Source organism: Rousettus aegyptiacus, unplaced genomic scaffold, assembly GCF_014176215.1.
Source record: "Rousettus aegyptiacus isolate mRouAeg1 unplaced genomic scaffold, mRouAeg1.p scaffold_m13_p_1, whole genome shotgun sequence".
Lineage (NCBI taxonomy): Eukaryota > Metazoa > Chordata > Mammalia > Chiroptera > Pteropodidae > Rousettus > Rousettus aegyptiacus.
The window spans coordinates 44,506,171-44,533,129 of NW_023416284.1; the positions used below are offsets into that span (position 1 = coordinate 44,506,171).

A 26,959-nucleotide genomic window follows, 5' to 3' on the forward strand; every position below is an offset into this window, starting at 1 on the left:
ATGCCAATATCAAAATATCATGTGAAACTGATGGGTACTTAACTAAAATGACTTGCAGATGGTCAACCAATGCAACCCAATCACTTGTGGGAAGTACTTTGCAGTTGAGGTATCATAGGTATGTATTATTTTTGCTCTTTTATTTTTTCTGAGAATGTGGTGAGATAACAATTTCCCATAGAAATATCACCTTAACAGTAGTCTTGTAGATTTCCTTCCTGAAAGAGGAAGGTAGAATTATACTTAATTAGGAAACAGTAATTGCTATTGTAACCATCGAAATGCCATATTCAGAACAAATAGTGGCAGAGGACTATTTCAAAGAAGAGGAGAAATGCTTTGTATGTTCCAACATGGAATGTTGATAGGGAGTCAGTTATAAAAAAATATTTTTTTGATTTTTTTCCTCTGAGAAAAATAAATGATATACTTGACTGTATGATTCATATAGGAATCAAGAATTGGTTTATTAAAAATTATATTGCTTTCAACTAGAAAATATTAGGACACTCTGATTAAGCTATAATTTATCATCAACTGTGTTTTGTTTGCCTTGGATCTTAATTCATATTGAAAGTGTAAGGAATTTACCTTTCTTCCCATTTCAGGAATGTCCCATTACTATTATGATCTATACTTTTAAACTGTATCCCTTTGGTACAATATTATCTTACCTTTCAAAGTGCTATAGGTTCTATCTCTGACTGGGTCATTATTTCCTTGTTAGAGCAATGTCATTTATATCATTTGCATCCCCACTTAGTGAAATATTTAATAAGAATTACTGTCTTTTTGTGTGTGTGTGAAAGGCAAGATTCTAATGTAGCTGGGAATTTAAAAACATTGTTTTCAGATGGAGCCCAAACTCTGCCTTTTAAACATCAAAGCAGAATTCTCAAGTATCTGACTACATCAAAACAGAATTCTCAAGTACCTGACTGCTTTCATCAATGTTGTATTTTAATTGACTGTTTTCATATCTTTCAAGGAGCAGACTTTACTGTTCTGATGTTCCATCTATTCATGCCATATCTGAACCCAAAGACTGCCATTTGCAGAGAGATGGTTTTTATGAATGCATATTTCAGCCAATCTTTCTATTATCTGGCTACACAATGTGGATTAGGATCAATCACTCTTTGGGTTCACTTGATTCTATCCCAACATGTGTCATTCCTGATTCTGTGGGTATGTTAAACTGTGTTGTGTGTCTTCAATTTATTAGTAGGTTTGGATTTAGATCGATTCAGGGTAACTCGTATTTTACCATTTTCTGATTATATTAGATTAAAATTTTTTTTCCTCTTTATAGTGGAATTGAGAAGACAGCCTTAGAAAGTTTTATAGTTTTATTTTTAAATTATTTATTAAACAACTTGTTATCAATAGAAGTATTTCACATACTGTTTGATGAACTGTATTGGTCATTAGGAATTAAATTTAGTAATGTTATTCTAAATAAAGCACTACTTTATGTTTTTCTCCCAATGTACTTATGAAAACATTTGGTATTTTTTATCTTAAAGTTTAATTTTGGTTTTCTGATAGTTTTCATAATCTGAATAATAACAACCAAGGCTTTATGAAGCTGCATAGGAGCAAAAGTGTTCAAAATAATTAAACCAAAGTGAAGAAAAGAAAATAGAGAAATATGATAACATTATATTTTAAACACTCTTTATAAAAGATATTTTGATTTCAAAAGATTAAGAGAGCCCTGGGAAAATTTGATATATCTCTGTGGTTTCACTATGAAATCTTTGCTCTGATTTTGGCCTAGAAATACTTAGTAATAAAGAATAGGAGAAGAGTTTGAAACTTACACATATGGAAATGAATGCAGTGCATGTTTTTTTTGGCTTTAGTTCAAGCCCTATCAGTTTGCCACTGATATTTATTATGTGTTCAGTATGGTATCTTTTGCATTCAGAGCCAATGGCTCAATTTCTAATCAGATCTTACTATTAACTTGCAGTGACATGACATGTATTGATTTTTTTTAAATCAGCTTATCTACTTGCAAAATAGAGATAATTCCTTTCATATGTATCTCATAAAGTTGTAGGAGGTTAAATGAGATAAGGAATGAAAAAAGTTTGAAAAAGAAATATTGCTTTATAAAGTATGAAGATCATAACATCATAATAATGATTTTTCAACATTATTACTGTTATATAATACTATTTTTTAAATTTTTAGTGAAACCACTGCCTCCATCTAGAGTCAAAGCAGAATTTACTGTAAAAACTGGATTATTGAAAATATCTTGGGAAAAGCCACTTTTTCCAGAGAATAATCTTCAGTTCCAGATTCGTTATGGTTTAAGTAGAAATGAAGTACAGTGGAAGGTACCTTTTACCTAGAAATTTCTTTAACTTGCTTCATTAAATGTATTTCTTATAACATTTAAGAATTTTATTGCATAAGATTTATTTTTTTGGCATAAAAATACATATTCCTGTATTCTGTAGCTACTTTTCTTAAATAGATTGCTCTAAATTTAACCCTTTTAAGGAATGAAGTTTCCTACAATCCAGCATTTTCCGAAGTGAGTTTTATAAAACATTGGTCCCATAAAATCTTTTTTGGGAAATGATCACGTGGCTAAATAAGTTTAGGAAAGCTTACATCCTTGTGTGTCCCTAGTTTAGGGTCACAGTATATTACACATTAAAGGTTTGGAGAGGTCCTGCACTAAAGAAACATTTGTGACTTTATTTCATCCTGTCTTTCTCATACTCATTTACTAAAGGCCCTTTTTCCTCTAACATCTAATAATATTCGTTAGTACACATATGTTCAATGGAACACATTTTGGAAGAAACTACTTTTATTAAAAGATCAGAATCATACCCACAGTGGCAAGTGTGCATGTGATGATTTGCCATGTCGGTTTTCTGATGACAACCTTCAAAGACTTAGAAATATTTCTTTTTCAGGAACCCTAACCGTATCATTAGATCACAATGATTTCAACTGAAATGAATGTGACTGTTTAGCTGCTTATTTGGGAGACTGAATATCAGAGATTCATTATAGCAGACCCTATTAAAATACAACTAGATTAAAATTCTTAAAAGTTTTTATGAATAGAGGATTAGTAGACAAAAATTAGTAGTAGGGTTAAGAGGGTGATTGGGAAGCAGGGTTGCAAGTGAATCAGTCCAAAGCTTGTCATGAGAAGGAAATAATAAGAGGACTAAGACAATTCTTAATTCAAAAAAATGCACGATTTAAGCCTAATATATGAGTATTTCCAAAGCCAGAAGATGCAAAGTCAGTTCCCTTTTAATTTCAAAATAGTGTTAAGGTTTAAAATAAAATGCACTTCAGGACTCTTTAGCTACATGCGTGTTAGTAATGGTCAATTTAATGCTTCGATTTATTTTATAGAGGTACGACGTGTATGACGCCAAGTCAAAATCCGCCAGCTTCCCTGTGCCAGACCTGTGTGCAGTCTATGCTACTCAGGTGCGCTGCAAGAGGCTGGATGGACTGGGATATTGGAGTAATTGGAGTATTCCAGCTTACACAGTTGTCATGGATATAAATGGTCTGTAGAGATTTTGTAAATGTGTTTTAAATTGCATAAGTGTGCAGTTTCAAATATGACTGAAAAACACTCCTCCCAAGAACACAGGTACAACGTAGGCTCCTTGTTGTTTTGCAGTTCCTGTCAGAGGACCTGAAGTTTGGAGAATAATTGATGAAGACACCACTAAAAAAGAGAGAAATGTCACTTTACTTTGGAAGGTATTACTGCTTTTTATGTTATTCTTAAAATTTACCTTTATACTCTTAAAAGATATGCGTCATCATTCACAATCCTGTCATTTTTAGGCTCTGCAATCTCATATTTTGTTTAAATTTTGAAATGTGACCACAGAGAGCTAAGATCCATAGTGGAGAAAGCACCAGCACAGTTGGGAGACTTTAATTCTATTCTTAGGTTAACATGTTATATAGTTCTGTCAGTACTATTTCGGCAAAGTCATTGAGACTCTTTGTACCTCAGTTTCTTCATCTGTAAGAATGTTGGATTGTTCTAGATGATGTCTAGTGTTTCTTCAAGTCCAAAAATTCTATTTATATCTAATCCTAAACAAAGCAACTGTGGCCTTCCAAACATACCTCAAGGGCATTTAAAACAAGAGATATTCTTTTTGTATGATGGCATATAAACAGTGGCTATTTCCATTAACAATGGATATTCAGCCTAACAATTTTCAAAGCATTCTCTCTCCCAAATGAATTGGCTTCTATCCCAAGTGAATGGATTTTTTTGTTTGTTTGTTTTGTTAGAATTGTGGAGAGACACAAACATTTGATTTATAGCAAACATCATTTTTTCATTAGGGAATTATTAATTTAAACAACAATGAGATGCTACCACATACTTCTTAAAATGGTGAAAATCCACAAATCTGACAATAAATTCTTGACAAGGACGCAAAACAACAGGAACTTTTATTTTTTGCTGATGGGACTGCAAAATGGTACAGCTACTTTGTAAGATAGTTTGGTAGCTTCTTACAAAGTTCAAAACAGTCTTACCATATGATTCAGTATTATACTATTAAGTATTTACCAAACTGATTTGAAACCTTGTGTCCATATGAAGATTTGCTCATAGCAGCTTTATTCATAGTCCCCTCAAACTGGAAGAAACCAAGATGTTATTCTATAGCTGAGTGGATAGACAAACTGTGGTACTTCCATACAATGGAATGTCATTCAGTGATAAACAAAAGAAATTGCTCTAAAGCCACAGAAAGACATGGATGGATCCTACATGCATGTAGCTTAGTGCTAGAAGCCCATGCAAAAGGGCTACATACTGATTCCATTTATATGACATTCTAGAAAAGGTGTAACTGTAGAGATGATAGATCAGTGTTTTTTAGGAGTTCGGCTGAGGGGAAAAAGTTTGAACAGGTGAAGAAGCACAGGGGATTTTTTTTTTTTTATGGTGGTAAAACTATTCTTTATAATATTATCATGGTGAGTCCATAACAATATGCATTTGCCAAAACTCATAGAGCTTTAAGGCACAAAGAACAAATCCTAGTGGATGCAAATTAGAAATAAATCATTTAGGAGGTTGGAGGATTCTGGGATGGAATCCAGACTGTGACAAAAGAATGTCTAACTATATTACAAGAGTACAAAAAACCTCACTGAAGGAGGTGAGACAAAAAGGTGTAGGCCTAAGTAACTTTGTAAATGAGCAGATTCTTAAAACTAAAGCCTAAGGAAACAGTACATGCGCACCAAGTTCTAGATAATAAACTTATTTATCATGTGGTGTGGGTCAACAGTTCTTATACCACAATATGTATAAACTAGGATTGAATAATTAAGGAGGTGGATGTGGGTGGTGGGACCCAGGTTTCTCTCTGTTGGACTGGTTATAGAAAATAAGGGGGAGAAGACCAGAATGAGCCATATGGTAATGGATCAGAGTTGGAGACACCAGTAGGAACTCCTGTTTAGCTTAATGTGGCTACAGATGGATTCATTTAGAAATATTTATAGAGATGTGTAGTACAGGGGTTACCATACACACAGACTTCCTCGCTTTGTAAACCAGGAGGGCCTTGGTATAACAGCACCCCAGCAGTAAGGAGCATGCCCAGATTTGTTCCTAATACCATCCTGTAATAAAAAGAACTAAGGTTCCTTGAAAAATGGCTAATTGTAGGGCTAGGGCAGAAAATATACAAGAAGAGCCTAGAGCACCTTTGTAGTACCAAAAAGTAAGGAAGTTTATCATTATTTTAAATTTATGGCTACAAAAGTAAATATCTGTTTAGAAACTGACATAGATTTTTAAAAACAAAATGTAAAATATGCTTTACTTTTCAGACATTTTTTTTCTTGCAGTGACTGTAAAAATCTCACTCCCCATTTATCGAGATTATTCCAAAACTTCTAGGGATACATGTCTATGTGTTCGATTGTGTTTGTTTTTTCTCTGCTATTTCTGACATATAGGAATCTCAATGACAAAAATTTAAAAAAGAAGTTGAGAAGCACTGTTCTAGTCTACTGTTTGGAGTCAAGCTTTCTATAGGTTTACAAGGGCTGGCAGCACTTATTCTTACCTGAAACAGGTGAAGGTGTTGGGGGAAGTGGTATTCTGTAGAATGGAAGAATAGAATTGAACTAAATATATATTTTCCACTGAAATTGCCAGTGACCTGGTATGATTTTTTTAAACTATAGGATTGAAATTCTGATTACATATAAACTGTCCTAATAGCCTCCGTTACCTGAAGTGGCAGGATCTCAGGGGAAGGGAAAGCGAATGACAACTTACTGAGATTAATATATGTGATGATTAACATCTTTTCAGCTTTCTTTTTATAGAACCAGAAGGTTATCTTTTTTTTTTCTTTTCTTTTTAGATGAGAAAACTCTCAATGGCCTGGCGATCTTTTTTTTTTTTTTTTTTTTTTTTCATTAGAATTAAAGTGAAACTTCTTGGTAGAAAAGCTATCTGTTTGTATCTATACTTCATTATCTTTCGGTGATTTATTCTCTGAATCTTAAGAAAAAACCCAAGGGAAATAATAAGTTTCCTGTGGTCCATACCCACCCAGTCACCTTCACTGAGCCTCTGGTCAGAGGCAGACCCTACCTTACCCGACTCTGCATACTTCAACCCGGAAATAGGCAGTACTTGCTCTGGTCTGACCCCTGCCTCCCAATGGGAAATATGTAATAAGAGCTCCATGAACTTCGTTGGTATAAAAAGCACTGTAGCCCTCAAACTAATCAATTTCTATGTTTACTACAGCCCTTGATGAAAAATGACTCATTGTGCAGTGTGAGAAGATACATGGTAAAACATCATACTTCCCAAAATGGAACATGGTCAGAAGATGTAGGAAATCACACTAAATTCACTTTCCTATGGACAGAGCAAACACATACTGTTACAGTTCTGGCTGTCAATTCCATTGGTGCCTCTTTTGCAAATTTTAATTTAACATTCTCATGGCCTATGAGCAAAGGTAAGAAAAGGTACCTGCTAGGAAACTACTGCCCTCTTTGATATTTAATCTTTGCAAACTCCTTCCATTCTAAATGGTCTTCTAAGAAGCCTGTGATTCGCTGAATCTAGAAGTCTCTCTTTCCACTTTATTTATTTATTATATTGTCTGAAAAATAAAAAACTAAGTTGCACCCTAATTTTGTCATACAGTCCTTGGATTTTCATGTAGTAGAACATGGTCGAAATGGTATTATAATACCATTATATTCTACTAAATCTAATACTTAGACTTTTTGGACCAACAGGAGAGAAAAGTTTGGAGGAAATTAAGATGATCGATAAGCCTGTACAGTATTCTACCTTTTTCACTATACCCCCAAATCACTTTTTTATATGTTTGGTAGACGCTTGTTCTTCCTCAATAGCATAAATTTCTATATTTCTCTGCTTATGTGACTCTTGTAATAAAAAAATAATTGTCCTTTATTGTATCTCTGTGTAAATGTGTCTGCCTTCTCTTCCTTCTCCCTTTTTCTAGTAGTTATATATTCTTCAGGGGTATTAAGAGATTTTTATTAATTTTGATTTTAAAAATAAATTTCCTTCTTTTCCCCCCAGTAAATATTGTGAAGTCACTCAGTGCTTATCCTTTAAACAGCAGTTGTGTGATTCTTTCCTGGAAGTTATTACCCAGTGATTACAATCTGATGTATTTTATTCTTGAGTGGAAAATTCTTAATGAAGACAATGAAATTAAGTGGCTTAGAATCCCTTCATCTGTTAAGAAGTATTATGTCCATGGTAAGTTTACTGTATTTTAACGTTGCTCTTATGGATTAGTGTGATACTATAAATGATTAATTAAATTAATAAGCCAGTTAATTAATACTTCAAAAAAATAGATGATATTACCATCTTAATACATGTAATTTTATCACCTTACCACAAACATTTAATTCTATTTCACTTGATCCTTTTTCATTTAAATGTTTTACAGTTGTCATCATATTATATTATCTACCATTTTTCTTCTGATTTGTTCCTTTGATATATCACAAGCATGTTTCTATTTTTCCCCAATCCCTTTAACCATTATGTTAAGTGATCATATAGCATTTTATTCCAGAATCTACTTAAAATATTTATTTGAAAACATTTACATTGCTTCCAGCTTTACTTTTTTCTTTAAATCAATTTGTAATGGCTTTCGCTATTTTCTGCCAAGTTGTTTTCCTAAATCATGTGCCAATTTATAATTCTACTAGCAATGAGTGGGAGTGCCAGGCTGAAAGACTAAGGATCCAGGACCTGGTGGCATAGGCCAGTGTAAACTCCCAAAAGTAGACCAGTTACCCTAGGAGGTGATTAAAGTACAAAGTTTAAGTGAGCTACCCATCATCTCCAAGTCTGGGTAAGGTTTACGTATAAAGAAGCTGAGGATTGCTATGATCTTATACAATATCATCCTGAGTACTTAAAGACCTAGAATTTAGCATTAAGGTAAATAGAAACAAATTATTAATAGAGAACTAAATTCATTTCATTACCACTGTTGTCCAAGTTGTTACTCTCTGTGCTTTTCTTAAAACCATATAGATATAGCATTTAGGTTTCTAAAAGATTTATGCCTTGTGGAATATTATTTACATATTAGTAGCATTTGTAAAAAGACAGATTATTCATAGATTCATTTTGAGCTTTGCTATAGAGATGGTCATCCTCCATGAATCTAAACTCCTGGATATTGCAAGGAGTCCCTGATCCTTACCACCATCTACTTTGTATAACATTTCACAAGACCCTTGAACGGGGAAACTAAGTAAGCTAAATTTCTGTATAAAGGGAATATTGCTGGCTTTGGGAATATAGGAGAGAAGGTAAAGCATATTGTCCTGGACAGGTAAACAAAATAATTCGTATACTCTGAACTTGAACAAAGTGGCTATCACCGGAACATACCTTTGAAAGATTGCTATCTTTTATCTTTGGATAAGATTTAAAAAGTTATTTGTAAAATCATTGTCATTGCTAGGAGAATTTGGAGTGCTTAGGTTGTTTTTGAAACTTTCTTAATCATCAGTTTATATCCATACATAACAAGTAATTTCTATGTTTGGAAATATAGTGTGATCACTTAAATTTTTTTTTACATGGATTTCACTCATTTGCATTAATTTGGTAGAAATGACCCTTTAATATGTTTTTCTCCTCAGATTATTTTATCCCCATTGAGAAGTATCAGTTCAGTCTTTACCCAATATTTATGGAAGGAGTGGGGAAACCAAAGATAATCAATAGTTTTACCCAAGGTAAAAAAATTTTAACTTTTATTTTTTTAATACAGATGCGTGGCTTTCTATTTAGTAGCAATGTTGCCACCTTCTTCTTCTTCTTCTGATGGGATCATGGAAGAGTCTAGAGTCATATGTAGATGTCACGGGGTAATGCAGGAAGGGCACATGGCTCCATGGTGGTAGTAAGAAGGAGAATAAGCAGTCAGGGTATTGAATTTTTATATTGGTAAGTAAAATTTTCAGTCTCAATTTTTTGGGTAAAAAGTTGATGGAAATAAAATAAATGGATATACACAGCTATATAATAAAATACATCTTCATACAAATTAATTATGAAAGTATTAATTTTCAGTACAATTAATATAAATGCACTTTCCCCAAACTATATGTTTGGGGGCATTTGTTTGTAAATCTGTAAATTTTAATCGGTCTTTTAAAGTAAATATTTTTTTGAACAATGAACATCAGTCTCTGCCTTTACAGAGCTTAACCTCCAGTACTGTCATGGGAGTGACAGATAATAAACAAATCATGTCAGATAGCAATAAGTGCCATGAAGCAAAAGAAAAGTAAGATGAAAGAATACATTTAAAATGTGGTGCGTTAGTTAAGATGGCCAAAATTGGCTCATTTCTCTGTGCAGGTGGTATTTGAGATAGAGCCCCACAAGTACAAAAGGGAAGAGCATTTTAGCAAAGGGATATAGCATGTGCAAAGGCCCCGACGAGTGAGCATGCTTGGTGGTTCAAGAGACAGCAGGGAGGTCAATGTGTCTGGAGTGAACAAGATAGAGACTGGCTGATGTTGTAGGTTGTCTTCTGCAGAGCAGATGCTGAGGCAATCATTATAATAACTTTAATTGCCACTTTGACTCATGCAACCTAGAAATGATCAGATGGAGAGAATTGGCAAATAAGTAGTTTTGAAAAAATGTTTTGCTAGATTACAATAAGCATAATTCTGAAAAAAATAATTGTTTTTTAAATGTGCTCACAACTATACTTTTACCTTCTTTTTTATTTTTATGTTTTAGAGATAATAGAGGCTTGTGATGAAATCAGAAAAAAGTCTTAAAATTTTTGGTACAGAAAGATATTATTTCCTCAAGCTTCTGAATCATATTTTTTTTTTTCAGATAATATTGGAAAACACCAGAATGATGCAGGTCTATATATAATTGTGCCAATAATTATTTCCTCCTCCATCTTGTTGCTTGGAACATTATTAATGTCACATCAAAGGTACTGTAGCCATTAAGAATTTTCAGCATATTTAAACCTCAGTTTAAAATCCAAATCAGAAACATTATTCTAAATATTTTTTGTACAATTAAGATGGCATAAAAAGAAAAGGTCTGTTATTAAAGGCAAAAGATTTATATAATCTGAAGAGAAACCAGAGCATGTAAGTTCTGTTATTAGAAAACCAAATTCCATTTTGCTTGCATAACATGAACCTCATGGAAGAAATTCATTTTTTTGTGTATAAATATTCAGGAAATAGTAAGCCTGTAGCAGGAAATTTCAGACAGTATGTTCATAGAGGTGGCAAAAATGGCTCTCAGAGTTGTGCAGTTTGGGTTGAGGATTTTAGTGGTGAAAATTTACCTGGAGCAGTTAGTTCTCTTATGATTAGTAGGCATTTTGCTTTGTGGTGCTCCAGTGTGTCTGGTTTGGCAAATGGCCTCGAATTTCTGATAGTTCTGTGTGTGCCACATTACTCTGTGCTGAGAGGTCCAGACCAGTGAATTCATCTCACAAATGATGAATCTCTACAGAAATGTTTGTCGTATAGTAAAAAAAAAAAGTGAGAGTAGATTTTAGAATCTGAATATATCAGTCAACTGAGCTGATAGGGCCATATTGAGTGGAATTGTTTCTGAAACTCGCATGATGACTGTTTTTAATATTTTATTTTCTCTGAGAAAAACCTATGCACAATGTCTGGCACACAACTTTCAAAAAGTGTTGGCTATTTTTATTATTATAATGATTATTGACATGTCTAGATAGCTTGTTGGTGGAAATCTTCATGTGATAGCATTTGAAAATGAATCTGACTCTAATGAGGCATAGCTCTGATGGATTAGTTTCTAGTTTATACATTCATTAACTGTTAATATTTTCAATATGAATGTTTATCTCTAATTCTAATACCTTATTTATCCTTTCTAGAATGAAAAAACTGTTTTGGGAAGATGTTCCAAACCCCAAGAATTGTTCCTGGGCACAAGGACTTAATTTTCAGAAGGTTCCTCTTTCAATTTTCTTAACCCAAAATATATAAGATTTCATTTTAGATGCTATATGCCTTCTAGAGCTTTAAACGTTCTTAAGATTTAAAAGTTCTTATTCTAGCCAATTCATTTTAATATGAGTCTATCTAATCTACTATTTATTTAAGAGTAGCAGGGTGTAAGGATTTGAAACCAGAGAAAACAAAATTTAATAGGTAGCTAATCACATGAAAGTTAATAGTATCTTTTCTGTCACAGTAGAGAATAAAACAAATATTAGAATATTAGTGGTTAAATCTGATGGAGAACATATATTTGGATATTCTTTTTAGTATAAATTGATTGTCCTTAGGCAAAAGACTGGAATCAGTACTTATTTTTAATAATAATAATTATCTCCATAATTATTTAAATCAATTCAAAAATGATAAAAATAATCCTATCCTCAAACACTACAATTTGAAAAATGCAATTATCATAATCAAACTTACACTTATGTAAACAGTTCTTTTCAAGCTAAAATACTTAATGAAACAATTTGTTCACTATAATAAAATAATTTGTACTTATGTCTATAGTATAATTTCTCAGAAAATTCTCAAGGTTAGCAAATGTTTTATGAACTCTCAAAATTTGAAGCAAGATTGGTTTTCCACTCATAAAACTGGGGAAATAGGGATTTAGTTTTCATGTCAAAATAGCTACATGATGGTTTAAACAATAATCATGTGGAGGTCATTATGCAGTCTCAGTAATTGCATCTTTGTATGAGTCACTGTTAAAAGTCTTTAGTGGTTTCCTTTTAGCTACAAGATAAAGTACAGTCCCTTTAAACTAGTACTCAATCACTTCTCTCTACAATGTCATCAACTTTCACATCCAGTTTTTTTCTGTCCCTAGGCCTCGATCATGCTTTTACTATTCCCTTCCATATCAACAAATATCTTGCCCTAGGCTCTACTTTCCCCAAATCTTCCTTTAACAAATGTAGTTCAGAAGAATTTCTCCCCCTCACTAAGTTCCCTGGGCATTTTATTGTTTAATTTATTGTGAAGAGTGCTCTGAGTTCAAGGGCTATATTTTACCCATCACAAATATTTGTTGAACTCCTCCTGCTATATGAAAGGCATTAAAGTCAGCTATTAAAGTAGGATTTCATTAAAGAATTGTTGGTAATTCATCATTATAATTTCTGCTGATTTATGTGCCAATCCTCGAGATATATACTCTTATATTTATTAATATTTTACTTCAATTCTCAATGTTTTAGTTTTCTCTCCTATAAAAGAAGGTAAATAGAACTTACCTCATAGAGTTGTTTGGGAGATTAAAGCAGATGGTACTTGTAACATAGTAAAGTCTCGATAAATATTATTAGTTATTATTCTTTCAATTTTCCTGTGGAATAAGTATCATTATCTCCATTTTATAGAAAATTGACTAATTTGTCCGACTTTGGAGCCTGTTTTACTAGTAACTGTTCTAGCAGTGGCTTTCAATATTTTTTTTTTTTTGACAATGACTCACAGTGAGAAATAGATTCGACCTTGCCCCTAGTACATGCATAGATGTAACTACACAGAACTGAAACAAAAGATGCTCAAAACAGTTTTATTATTTGCAGTGCCCTCTATTTTCAAAATTCTGTTTCATTTTTTTAAAATACTTGTTGCGACTGACTAAATTAATTTCACATACTAATGGCCTATGATTTACAGCTTATTAATGAATGAATGAACAAGTACATAATATTATAGATGGAAGAATGCAAAAAATTAAATTGTAATCTTTCAGCAGAAGGGATACTTCCCTATCTTCAGACCAGGCAGCAGTTTTGCATATAATTATTCCCTTTACAGAAACTTCCTCTGCCTTAGTCTAACCAGCCCAATGCCTAATACTCCTCAGCTATAACTTTACTCACTATGAGCCATGGAGTCTCCTTTCATTAAAACAGAGCTGCCGAGTTTTTTCAGTTGGTAAAATATTTATTCCTCTCTTTTCTCTTCCATTATGAATTTAACGTTTGTTGGAGTTATAGCAGTGTTTCAACCATATATTGATTCATCATTCATTCAGTTGTTCAACAAGCACATAGCGGTGTTTATATGTAAGTCTATGCTGCTGCTAGGCTCTGAGAAAACCAATTTTTTAGAGATTCTTCTTACCATAGAGGAAATAAGACAGTGAAGTCATAGAGGAGTGGCCAACTTGAAAGCAGAATATTCATTTTTAAATTTATTCATTAATTCATTTCATCCATTCAAGGACTATTTATTGAATACCTATTTTATGCCAGTCGCTGTGCTAGGCCCTGGGGTTATAATGATCATAAAAATAGGAACTCCTGGAATGTACATTCCATTAGCACTGGGAAAGATAATCACTAATATATTTATATGGAACTGATATTATAGTTTTAAACTATATATCATGAAAGCAGGAAACCCAGTGTGCTGAGAGCTTTATGTGTGAGGTGGAGGCGAGCAGGTAAAGATACGAAAACATTTCTTTCCCCAGTTTTATTGAGATATAATTGACATACAGCATGCTATAAGTTTAAAGTGTACATCAGAATGATTTAACTTAGATATATTGGGAAATAATTACCATAGTAAGTTTTAACACCTATCGTCTCATGTTGATACAAAAAAGAAAACAAGTTTTTTTCTTGTGGTGTGAACTTTTAGGATCTACTCTTTTAAACAACTTTTATATATACCATACAGCAGTGTTAACTATAGTCACCATGTTGTATTTACATCCCTAGTACTTATTTATCTTGTAAGTGGAAGTTTGTGCCTTTTGACCAACTGAGTCTAATTTCCCTTCTCCCTACTCTACACAAATCTGATCTTTTTTCTGAGTTCAATATTTTTTTAGATTCCACATGTAAGAGAGATCATACAGTATTTGTCTTTCTCTGTCTGACATTTCACTTAGCATTATGCCCTCAAAGTCCATGCATGTTGTCACAAATGGCAGCATTTCCTTCTTTTTATGGCTGAATAATATTCCATTGTATGTATATACCACAATTTCTTTATCTGTTCATCTGTTGATGGACACTAGGGTTGTTTCATGTCTTGATTATTGTAAATAATCATTGGGAAGCAACATTTGAGCTAACGTTTAGAAGATGTATAGACTTTGACAAGGTTTTGCAGTGGAAAAGTAGAGCCTAGGTAAGGACACTCGCACATAAATACAAAGCTATGTGGTAGGAAGAACCTCAGCACATTCACAAGCTGCAGCTAGGGAGAATAGAAGACAAAGAGTTAGAAGGAGGTATTTCTTTTTAAATATGAGGGTTTTTCTTATATGAGAGGTTTTTGGTCAAAAATATCTAAATATTTAAATAAAAAATTAAAGCTTCGCTGTATAAGTACATATTCATTAAAGGGATAAACATCTTAGTGTCCATTTAAAGAAGCTAAAACACTTTTCTCTTCAACATGTTCAGCTCTGAAAATTTCCTCATGAACCACTGTGAAAATGGTGTCCAGGTGTTTACCAGGACAGGGAAATGATTGGGTCCATCTCAGGAAAATGCTTTTTGAACCTGCACCAAATGATCTTTACCTTTTCCAGAAAATGCCTGACACAAAGGAACCACTTTGTGGATGTTGATCAAATCGGTGAATGTTTGTAGACTACCCGCTACCTCACTGTGTCACATATGCCTCCTGTAGATCAACACTGTGCCACAGCAGGTCATCTAACAGGCATTATATACAAGCAGACTAAAATATCACCAATTTTTTTCAGGTCCTGGTAAACTAAAAGAAATGTGAGGAGTTTTTAAGATACTTATAGTGGATGTGAATGCCCTTATTTGTAAGACTGATTATTTTAAACCACTGCAAATATTATTCGTGATAATCTTATAAGATAGTCTTTAAGCATAACTAGCCCTCAAGATGCTTAGTTTATTACTATGGCTTAAAAAGTACACAGATAACACAATTAGGAATAAATCAGGAATATAGCAGGAATATTTGAAGACTGGAAAAGAATATAATTTCAAAGATCTTACTAAGGATAAAAATCTTCTAAAATTCAATATATATATATGTGTGTATATATATATTTGCATCTTGCTGCTTTAATCTAAATAAAATTTACTTTTTTAGGGAAAAATAATACAGTATGAATCACATATTATTAATAAAGAGTATGAGGCAAATTAACTAACTGCTCTGTGCTTTCATATTCATATTACTGTATTTCTGTCATAGGCCTAAGAGCCTTATATTTTCTAATGACAAAACTGAGGCTCAGAGTGGTTCAGTAGCTTATCTGGATCATCCAACCTGTATATATAAAAACCTTGATTCAAACCCAGGTCCTTCTGACTCAAATTGATACTCTTGCCATCAATTCCATATTGACAATTAATTGCTTAATATACTTAGTGTCACAAATTGTACACTTAAATGTAATTGAAATGGTAAATTTTATGTTATATATATTTTAATGCAATAAAAAAATGGACAGTGGATCTGAATAGACATTTCTCCAATATCTAATAAGCAATGAAAAAAGTATGTTTAATATCATTAGCCATTAAGTAAAATAAATAAAAACACACAAGATACCACTTTACATCAAATAGAAAGGCTATAATAAGAGACAGATAATAAATGTTATTGAAGAAATTGGAACTTTCATACACTACCTGTGAAAATATAAAATGGTACAGCCCTTTTAGAAAGTAGCCTGGCAGTTTAGCAGTTAAACATTACCACATGACTCAACACTTCCACTCCTATGCATATATCCAATAGAAGTGAAACTACACAGAAAACTTGTACATGAATGTTCATAGCAGTATTATTCATAATAGTCAAAATGTGGAAACAACTCAAATGTCACTCAAATGATGAATAAATAGGCAAATTGTGGTATATCCAATTCTAAAACAAAAACAAAAAAATTTCAGTGAATTGGACTCAGACCCATATCTTGACCCACTTGAAGACACTTTCAAGTCTATGTCTTCTGTCAACTCTAAGAAATTATGTTATTTCTTTGATAATTTCTTCCCTCTTGTTTCTTTGGTTTTCTCTAGAATCTCTATTAATTAGCTTTTGGACTCTCTTCATGGATCTTCTATATTTCATTATCATATCTCTGTTCTTTGTCTTTTTGTTTTAAAATTGAGACCTTGCCATAATCTATTCTTTCAGTGCTTCTGTTGAACTTTTATTTACTATTATATTTGTAAATTTCCAAGTATTCTTTTTCGGGGTGTTCTGTTCTGGTTTTATACATGCAATGTTTTTTTAAATCTTACCAATTGGAGGATCATTGTCTGTTTTAAAAAGTTCTCTTTTCTTCTATTCCCTGAATTATTTGTGTCTGCTAGGATCATTTTCCTCTTCTGTATCTTGGCCTTTCTTTTTCTTTAACTATGACTTTTCCTTACTATCTGGTAATATTCCTTTGTTTTCCTTTCATATTTAAGAATAAAACAGTGCACAGGCTGACTGGAAGCCCAATGCATATAAGCAGAGATTGTTGCCCTGGATGGGTAGACAGGGCTCTGGCTGGATAAGGTAGATGTACTCATAGACACTAATACCCCATGGCTGCTCCTCCTTCTCCAGATAGCTCCTTAGTTGCTTTTAAAATACATTAATTTAGGTGCGTAGGGTGGTTTGAATATGAAAGCTCTTCCAGGTTCAGCAGAGGGGTAGGAGAGCCCCATTTCATATGCAGAGTTTCCATTTTTCAGCCTCAGCTCTCATTTCTTCCTATGTTTCCACCTGCCATCTCTTCACCCACCATCTGTACTGTATTCAACCTGGCAAGCTGGCTTTCTCTTCAGCTACAGTCCAGTGGAGCTGCAGCTTCCTTTGCTCATCTTCTTTGTTCTACAGCCATTCAGTCATTTTCCATCCTTTAGAAATGAATTCCAGATCTTAGTTTCTCTAAGTCTGCTCAGATTATCTTCTTTGTTGTGGGTATATATTTGATTTATTCATGTACTTTCATTGTAACAGAGTTTCTACAGAGATGAAAGAAAAACATGTATGTTCAATCTGCCATCTGGAATCAGATTATTCCTCTACCATTTTTCTGGATACTTTAAAAATCCAAATCTTAACAAAATAAAATAAAAATAAAAATCAGAATCTTAAAGATTGGATTTTTGTTGTAGGAAAACATATTGTAGTAACTCAATAGCTTTGCTTTTCTCCTAACTTAAATTTCACAGTGTTTAAAATATTTCAGTCATTTTTTAACCCCTTTCTTTAACATTTTTGCCTAATCTATGATTTTCTTCCTCTAATTTCAAATTGTCTGTATTGTTTTAAAAAAATCTAACCATGTTCCTTTGTTGTCTAAATTATGTCAATTTTCACTAGTGTGCTCCATTTAACGAGCATTTTAGGAATAAATAAGCTCAAACAAAATGGATTTTTTCTAGTGTTTCAAAGACTATCCTAGATTTTTCACCCTGCTCTAGGACTCCAAAGAAGCTCAACAACTCCTGGAAAGAACACTATCCTTATAGGTCTGTAGCAGAGCGTTCTGATGTTCCTAGGATGGCCTTGCAGAAGTGTAGAAGAGCCGGTGCAGTTCCGAGTTAGAAAGTCTAATTTAAAAGTGCACATAACTGGATTTAGAAGTGTATGTTTCAGTTCCCTAAAACATGACTTCAGTTTTGTTTATTTTCTTGTTCTTCTTAATATATTTATACATATGTCCTTGAATTTTAAGGAACCAGAAGAGAGTTTGAATTATTCAGCTCAAATCTATCACAGCAAGTAGAAAAAGCAAAACAAAAATCCATTTTGTTTGAGCTTTAACATTCCTAAAATGTTTGTTAAATGGAGCACACTGGTGAAAATTGACATAATTTAGATAACAAAGGAACATGGTTAGATTTGTTTAAAACAATATAGACGATGCTCCTGCCTATTTGTGTTTGGGATATCTTCTCTTCTTTCATTGTGTTATAGAAAGATTGTTGGACTGGAAAAAAAACTAAGTCAGGGTTCTCACTCCACTCTAATTAGCTGTGTAACTTTAAGAGTCAATTATTTGTCTAAAAAAAAGAAGAGACATGAACTAGATAATGTCTTTCTCTTTTTTTTTGTTTGGAATAGTTGTATATAGTTGTATATGTAGTTGAATAGTTATATATTGCTGCTGCATATTAAGTCGAATAGTTGTATATAGTTGTGTATATAGTTGCATAGTTGTATACAGCTGCTATATGTTTAGTTGTATGTAACTATATATAGTCGAACAGTTGTATGTAGTTATATATGTAGTTGAATAGTTGTATATAGCTGTGGTATAGGTAGTTGAATAAGATGTATATAGCTGTATATAGAGTTGAATAGTTAGTTGCATAGAGCTGTGTATGTAGTCGAATAGTTGTTTATCAGATGATTTCTTAGATCTCTTTGTCTAGATTAAAAACTATGAGAATCATTCGGTGATTCTATTCTTCTTTACTATTTTAGCTTTTTTTTTTCAGTTTATTAAAAAAATTTTGTTTTCACTGCTCTACTCTTTTACTTTTCTAAAAAAAATTATTTTATTATTAGTTTCGAGTATACAGTATATTGGTTAGATCTTTTGCTTTTTCTTGTTCCAAACTATCTAATATTACTATTCCTCCACATTCTTTTTTATTTTTCTAGCTCTTTGTTTTTGTCTCCTTTTACTTATTCTGTTATTCCATAGTTTTTCCTTTCCTGGGTAATTAAGACTGTCCTTAGAGTATAATATTAATATTAAGGCATGCATTAAGAAAGTAGAAGAGGCCAACTTAGTTCAAAATTTTACCCTTTCTTAAAAAGATACATTATTATAACAAGAATTTATAGTCTAGAACCCCACATATGACACAATGTTTTGAAATCTTTTATCTTTTGTTTTCTGAGAGATTTTTTATTTTGCTTTCTTATTTTGTTTTATTTTATCTAAACAGAGAACGGAATTCTTTGAAGTCTAATCATGATGAATCCAATGTACCAACGTCCCAACATTCCATAGTGTATTAGAAGATTTTTACATTTTGAAGAAGGGGAGAAAATTTTTTAAAAACTTTGGTTGAACTATTGAGAACTATAATATAATGGATTATGTTGATTTATAACTAACAAGAGATGGGTAAATTTGGGGTCAAGATATGGGTCTGAGTCCAATTCAGTTTGGATGTATGATTACTTTTCGGGTTGTCTAAAGTTTAAAAAGTAATATTTATGATATCTAGCTTTTGATTTATCATTTTTCTGGTCATAAAACATTAAAAATTATGACTTGTTTTTACTGCATATCTATTAGATATCATCAAATATATAGTAAACAATGCTGTGACTAGGTGAAAAATACAACTTCTGACACATAGCTTTGCAAATACAATGACTCTAATTGCAGAATTCAGTAAACCATTTAGTTTAATATTTATTATGTCCAAAACTTTTCATTTTATTTTCTCTTGTAAACATTTCAGTCTATAAACTGACCCATTTGGGCATTCTTTTGAATCTCTTATAGCTTTTATGTATACTAATTTTGGTCAATCTGGGAATTTCCATTTTCGGTAGCCTCAAAAATGGCTCAAGTGCTGACTTCTATTTCATTTCAAAGAAGCTAGAAGTTATGGTTTGTGCTGGTCACAGGCTAGTGGAAGTTACAGCTCATATCTGGATGACCTGACATATCTAGGTCAGGTTGACCAGGTCATGAAACACATTAGCCTCCCATTCAGCCTCCTCGTGAAATTCTTCCCTAAATTTAATTTATTTACACTGAACCTCCAAAGCTTCTGGCAAGCAGGGAAGTGGGTAGTGATGCAAAAAGGGGGACTCCTTGGAGCTTTTACAAATATTTCATGCTGAAGACAGGACTTTTCTCCCTGAAAAAGATTACCTACTGTTTTATGGACTTAGCATGCTGTCTCTTATTCAACACCATTGCTCACATTCAAAACCAAAGCCTCTACTTGATGAACCCAAATAACGTTCAAATTTAGGCTTTAGATGGATCATTTGCATTTAGAGTTCACTCACTGTTTTATTTGAATTTTTAAAAATAACACTAAAAATCAGGAGAAATGTATTCTTTTCCTCCTTTGTTAACTTTTAATAGATGTCACTGGAATGTAAAATCTAAGTGTAAATTTAGGAAGACATTCTTTAATTCCTACTAGTCAAGTACATATTTAATGTGTTCTCAGACTGTTCTAAAATCTCAAAAAATTAGACACATATAGTAACTGAAGTGATATTTTAGTGACCATACTTTTAATAAAGGTTTGTGACTCATTTATAAAATATACTTCAATAATATATGAGTATGTGGTTTTTATTAATTATTATAAAATCTTCCATCTGAATGCATTTGAAGACATGTAAATTTTTTGGTACCAATAATTAGTTACCACTTATGAAGTTTTAGAGGGCATGAAATATGCCAAATACATCATTTGAAAAACATACATGAGTTTGCATGCTATAGATTTCTGTCAGAAGGAACTAGGCATAGAAACAGTTTTATTTTCATATATTATGTTTATAGAATAACAGAAAAGATTATGTTAACATGGTATTGTCATCATGTGGTATTTTATTATCTGTATAATTCTTCCATTATTATTATATTTAGTGTTTGGTATATTTATTCCTTTAATATTATAATCACTATATTTCATTTAAGAGTTCAAAACTATGCTAAATGAATTATGTTTTTATATGGAATATATTTACCATTATGAAAAATAGTTGAGTATATTGTTATTTCAGGCAATAAATCTGAATTCACTATATTAGTTTAAAAATAGTAATTTTTAAAAGTTCAATTATATGTATGATACACAAATTGAACACATTTTTTAATAGTGCTTCATTTAATTGTTTATTTTTCGATGTGATGTATCCACAGTATTCTTTGCTTTGCATTTATTTTTCAGTATGTTTACATTATACGAGTTGAGTGTTTTGCACAGATTCTTGATTTGCAGCTGCTTGGCAAGATTTTTTGTTGCACTGTAACCGCTATTCTTATAAAAAATACAATGTGCATTTATTTTGTGTCTTTGTCTTCATTCCACATGTCCCATAGTATGTATTTTTATATGAAGTTATTTATAAGAAATGGTAATTTAAAAGTCTGTGATCATCTCTTTCACTTTCATTGTTTTCAACAGTAGCCATTCTTAGTTCTCGTTTTTCTATAGTCTTAAACAGATTCTCAGTATAAGACAGATAAGTTTTTAATAGTCACAAATATTTTACCTTCACATCTTATATCATTATTTTAACTATCTTTGGGTAGGTTTTGCTCATTTAATTTGCATCGATTTCATTCTTTTAGTTGAGGTTTAAAGTTTGTGGAGATCTAATTTGCTATAAAATATTAGGAATTCTTCAGCAAATAGTATTTTCTAATTACAATAGTCAATCTTTGTTGAGAACTAAGCACTTTCAGACACTATTTAATTGATCCCTCGTCACAATTCCATGAAGTAAGTATTTAACACATTTTTACAAATGAAGAACCTAAAAGGCGGGGAGATTAATGTACTTGCCCATGGCCTAAATCAGTCTCATCCCCTTTTTGTATGTGTGATTTTTTTTTGTTTTATTATATTTATTGGGGTGACATTGGTTAATAAAATTATATAGGTTTCAAGTGCACAATTCAATAATACCTCATCTGTATACTACATTGTGTGTTCACCACCCAAACTCAAATCTTCTGTCACCATATATTTGACCCCCTTAACCCTTATTTACCTCCTGTCCCCTCCTCCTTTCCGTCTGGTAACCATTAAACTGTTGTGTCTATGAATTTTTGTTTGTTTGTCTTGCTTGTTTTTTGCTTTCAGTCTCATATCCCACATATGAGTGAAATCATATGGTTCTCAACTTTTTCTGTCTGACTGATATTGCTTGTAGTGCTTCTCCTTTATGATTTTTGAAATATCTGTTTCAGTCCAAAATAGTTAATTTGTGGTAGATCTATGTCCTTTACCATTAACCTTTCACACTTCCATTTCTGCAAGCATGTCACAATGAACCAAAAAAAAAAAAAAATTAATACAATTGATGACCATTAAAATGTATCATTTCTTTTAGCCAGAAACATTTGAGCATCTTTTTATCAAGCATACAGAATCAGTGACATTTGGCCCTCTTCTTTTGGAGCCTGAAACCATTTCAGAAGATATCATTATTGATACATCATGGAAAAATAAAGATGAGAAGGCGCCAACAGCTATGGTCTCTCTACTTTTCACAACTCCCGATCTTGAAAAGAGTTCTATTTGTATTAATGATGAATGCAATAGTGCTAACTTCTCTGAGGCTGAGAGCACCAGGGAAATCTGTGAGAATGAAAGCAGGAGACAACCCTCTGTTAAATATGCCACCCTGCTCAGCAACTCTAAATCAGGTGAAATTGATGATGAGCAAGGGCTTATAAATAGCTCAGTGAGCAAATGCTTCTCTGACAAAAATTTTCTATCAAAGGATTCTTTCTCTAATAGCTCATGGGAGTTAGAAACACAGGCACTTTTTATGTTATCAGATCAGCCTTCCAATATAATTTCACCACACCTTGCATTCTCAGAAGGATTGGATAAACTTTTGAAACTTGAGGGAAATTTTCTTGAAGAAAATAATGATGAAAAAACTGTCTATTATTTAGGGGTCACCTCAATTAAAAAAAGAGAAAGCGCTGTGTTTTTGACTGATGAATCAAGGGCGTTATACCCATTTCCCACCCACTGTTTATTTACTGACCTCAGAATCCTCCAGGACAGTTGCTCACACCTTGTAGAAAATAACTTCCATGTAGGAACCTCTGGTCAAAAGACTTTTATATCTTACATGCCTCAGTTTCAGACTTGTTCCACTCAAACTCAGAAGATAATGGAAAATAAGATGTGTGATCTAACAGTCTAATTTTAATCAAGAAATGGCTCAGATTATGTTATAATGAGTCATAGAAAGTGTAATATGTTCCATTATAGTTGTGGATAAGAGAGAAAAGAAAATGGTCTGAGTCAAATTTGAAAATGATTTTTTCTAAAATTAATGGTTATCTATTTGTCCTCACTCAGTAATATACACACAAAAAATGTAAGAAAGCCGTCATGAGCCTAGCAATGTAGACTGACTCTTCCAATGATTCTATTAACTGTGACAGTGGAAAGGTCTCCAGTGACTCATTTCTGGTTAGAAATAAGCTCAACGAATATCTTTTGTGAGCATTACACCTGTGCAGAAAGACCTACTCTTCTGAATTATACCTATTTCTGAAAGATTTCAAATCGACACTTGTGAGTTATTACTGTTGTTTCAAGGCTGTGAGTTGTCTTTGTTTTGCACTAAATTACACACACATACAATGCACACATTTGTACCTAATAGGCATCCTTGTGCGTTTAAAAAGTATATGATGCATTTGTATTTTGTGCTGCCAGACTTTGATTTGAAGATTTTTCAATTTAACAAACTTACCTTGAGCACTTACTGTGTTAGGTGCACCACTAAATGTCACAGATAGAGGATCTTGGTCTAGGGGATATAGATGTGAAGACTGACAAGTAAACCAATCTTTCTGTGTCAAAGCTAAGATATATACCACTTATTAGAATGGCAATACCCATAACCAGTATTTCGATGACGACACAAGCAATGTCTGTCTCTTAACTCTTCTCTATAAAAGATGTTGAAATAGACACATTCCGATATACTTGGTTGCTAAATGTTACTGTATGCCACTCTGGAATCATTGTCTTCCCCCATTCCCACTTGCATGTACACTATTTTTTTCTCATTTAGCATTCTCTATGTAAACCAGCTACTGTTTTAATACTTTACATACTTTAATTCAACTATTAAAATAATTGTATGAGAGAGGTACTACTATTACACTCCCTTTAAAGATTAGGAGATTAAGTAATTTGCCCAAGTTTGCAGGATTAGTAGAATTTAAAGATGGAAGTAGAATTTAAACCCAGATATTTTCAGTGGTGGTCATGTTTTTAACCTTTACCTTCCTTACATTGCCATTCATTAAACAAAAACACAAAAACTGATGTGCAATCAAATAAAATTTGTTAAGTAGAAATTTAATGTTGGATGAAAATTAAGTGAAAATTACACAGATGTTGTTTTTTGTCTTTAAAGACTTGAAGGACTTTTGTTTATTTCAGCTTTTGGTATAGCAAGAAAACAGAATGACAGCATATTGGGCAACAAAGTAAATTAAGAAACCTGCACGAATAGATGTTTAATGGCAATAAGTAAGAATTTGAATATTATTAGCATCATCAAAAGAAACACTTTAGTCCTCAAAAATATTCCTATGGGTTGCTAAACATCACCAGTTCCATACTTAGACTGAGAGAGGATTCCGTTGATTAACCTCTTACAACAGAAAGAATGAGGGCCCAGATCAACTCACAGAATAATTAGTGTGGTGTGAAAGCCTTAGTTCTACACAAACATAAATTAAGAAAATTTTTTCATTAATTTTTAAGTGGTTTACAGATTAAGAAGCAGAAAGAAATAATCACATATATGGAAGTTTTGGAAATGTCAACCATTTTTAATACTGCTCGTCGACATTTAATCGAAGGTACACTATAGAAGAGACAGAAAATTACATTTTGTCCCACTCTGCATGTAATTAGAGACTAAACACTGAGCATGTACACTGAGATACAACTTTTACCTGTGGTCTGGGCCTCAGAACAACATGGTGGAGAAACTGATAGATGTTCCAGTCAGCCCAAGGTCTCACCACGCTATGTGTACACTACAGTGCATTCAGGAGACCCAGGACCACTGGGGTGATGCAGGTCTGAGTTAAAGGATTTAGTGGCAGCACATTAACCTGAGAGTATTAGTACCATCTTGGTGCAGCTTCAGTTCCCAAAACAAAAACATTTAAGAAATACTGAAATTCTAAAAGACTTTCTTTCATGGAGAGAGCTGAAGTGGTAGAGTTTGACCTATTGGTATATGTTGATTTAGATTATATTGTCTGTGTTCTAGGGCTCTGATTTTCGTTTTTGAAAGTTCATTTCATTGCTATATTACTCTGTATTATTAGATCTTTATGAAAACTATGTGCCATTAAACAGTGGATTTTCATAAAAATTTAGGTAAAATTTAGAATTATACTTTATGCTTTATACTTTGGAGTGGTTGAATATTCTACATTTCTTGCTAGAGATTTTGTAAAAATATTTTAAGGAATTGTTGCTGAACTATAGGTTTAGGTTTTTAAACTTAGGGATAAATCAGGAATTTCGAATATTTAATTTAAAGGCCTTAAGTTGCAATTCTAATCAGTCTTTATAATGTGAACTTCATGAAAAAGAAACTCAGAAATTAATAATTTGAACTACCGTTTTATATTTAATTTGAAGACAAATCATTTTTAAGGCTTAATGAGATTATAGATTTCCTAGGTTAAAACCTGCAAGAACAAAGATGAAAAAAATTGAAGTACACTTATCAGGAAAAGTAGGGGTCTCCTGTTCAACTATATTCTCATTTAAAGATGAGCTACATACTGACAAGAGGAATCATAACAGATGTTATTTTTAAACCTATTCTCAAATAATGGATGAAATTCCCAAACCAGTGTGTGATCCTGGACCCAGAATAAGGTTTTATGACCCTAACCATGACGTTCCTCTATCTCCTCTTATCCCTTTCCAATGAAACAAATTTCCTCTTTCAAATATCAAACATATGGTCACATTCCCAAGGAATATCCATCTTAACTGCTCAAAGCTAAAGGAAGATAAATTTCTTCCACAAATGGATACCAGATTCCAAAGCTACTTTGGCTGGCAAAATATGCACATTAGGCTGTAAGAGCTGTGTCTATGTTGCTCATCTGTGTTAAATGCATCATGACATACTGCAACCATATGTCACCTAGATGTGGATGAAAAAAAGACTTCTCTTCAAATTATTTCCCGTTGTTTTTAAAAAGAAATTTGTTTCACTTTTTGTGTGTCATCTTGCTAGTTACAAACTCTTCAGAGTTTCCATTATTGAGAAAACGCATTCGCAATTTTTAAAACACAAAATTACAATTGTTCACTCTACTATGATTAAAAAAAGCTGAATTTGAGAAAATAATTAAACATTAGTTACTAACAAAAAATGTGAAAAACTATCGATAAAAGGAAACTAGATAAGTCGGTAGCTTTACTTTTTCTTGAACAACTAGTTTAAAACAGTAAAGCGCTCCCGTACCTGTTCATGATGTTGGAAGAGCAACTTAGAATACAAAGGTCTGTACCGGAACTGTGATAGTGTTACATGTATTTGCATGAACATCAAAAAATGGTTTTCATGGGTTTTTATAGAGAAGTTATTTTTATACAAAGTTTATCAATTTTTATTTTGAAAAGCTGCTGAAATGTCTATTTTTCAAGATGAA

The 26,959-nt window shown here is 32.6% G+C and overlaps 1 protein-coding gene across 3 annotated transcripts in view; it reads left to right on the top strand.

The window, feature by feature from the left end:
• The window catches only part of LEPR (leptin receptor), an 89,421-nt gene extending 65,308 nt beyond the window's left edge, over positions 1-24,113 (top strand). Inside the window, exons 10-20 of one of the 3 annotated variants that reach the window (XM_036234921.1) lie at positions 1-118; positions 989-1,188; positions 2,200-2,348; positions 3,394-3,553; positions 3,671-3,753; positions 6,800-7,016; positions 7,616-7,798; positions 9,211-9,306; positions 10,427-10,532; positions 11,466-11,541; positions 22,627-24,113. In XM_036234921.1, coding sequence (XP_036090814.1) covers positions 1-118; positions 989-1,188; positions 2,200-2,348; positions 3,394-3,553; positions 3,671-3,753; positions 6,800-7,016; positions 7,616-7,798; positions 9,211-9,306; positions 10,427-10,532; positions 11,466-11,541; positions 22,627-23,454 — 2,216 coding nt within the window. In that variant the 3' untranslated portion in view covers positions 23,455-24,113. Of the gene's footprint in view, positions 119-988; positions 1,189-2,199; positions 2,349-3,393; positions 3,554-3,670; positions 3,754-6,799; positions 7,017-7,615; positions 7,799-9,210; positions 9,307-9,341; positions 9,518-10,426; positions 10,538-11,465; positions 11,542-19,475; positions 21,571-22,626 lie in introns of those variants that run through there. The other 2 variants (XM_016159145.2, XR_004955220.1) reach the window with 2 other exon arrangements.
• The last annotated feature ends 2,846 nt before the right edge of the window (positions 24,114-26,959 follow it).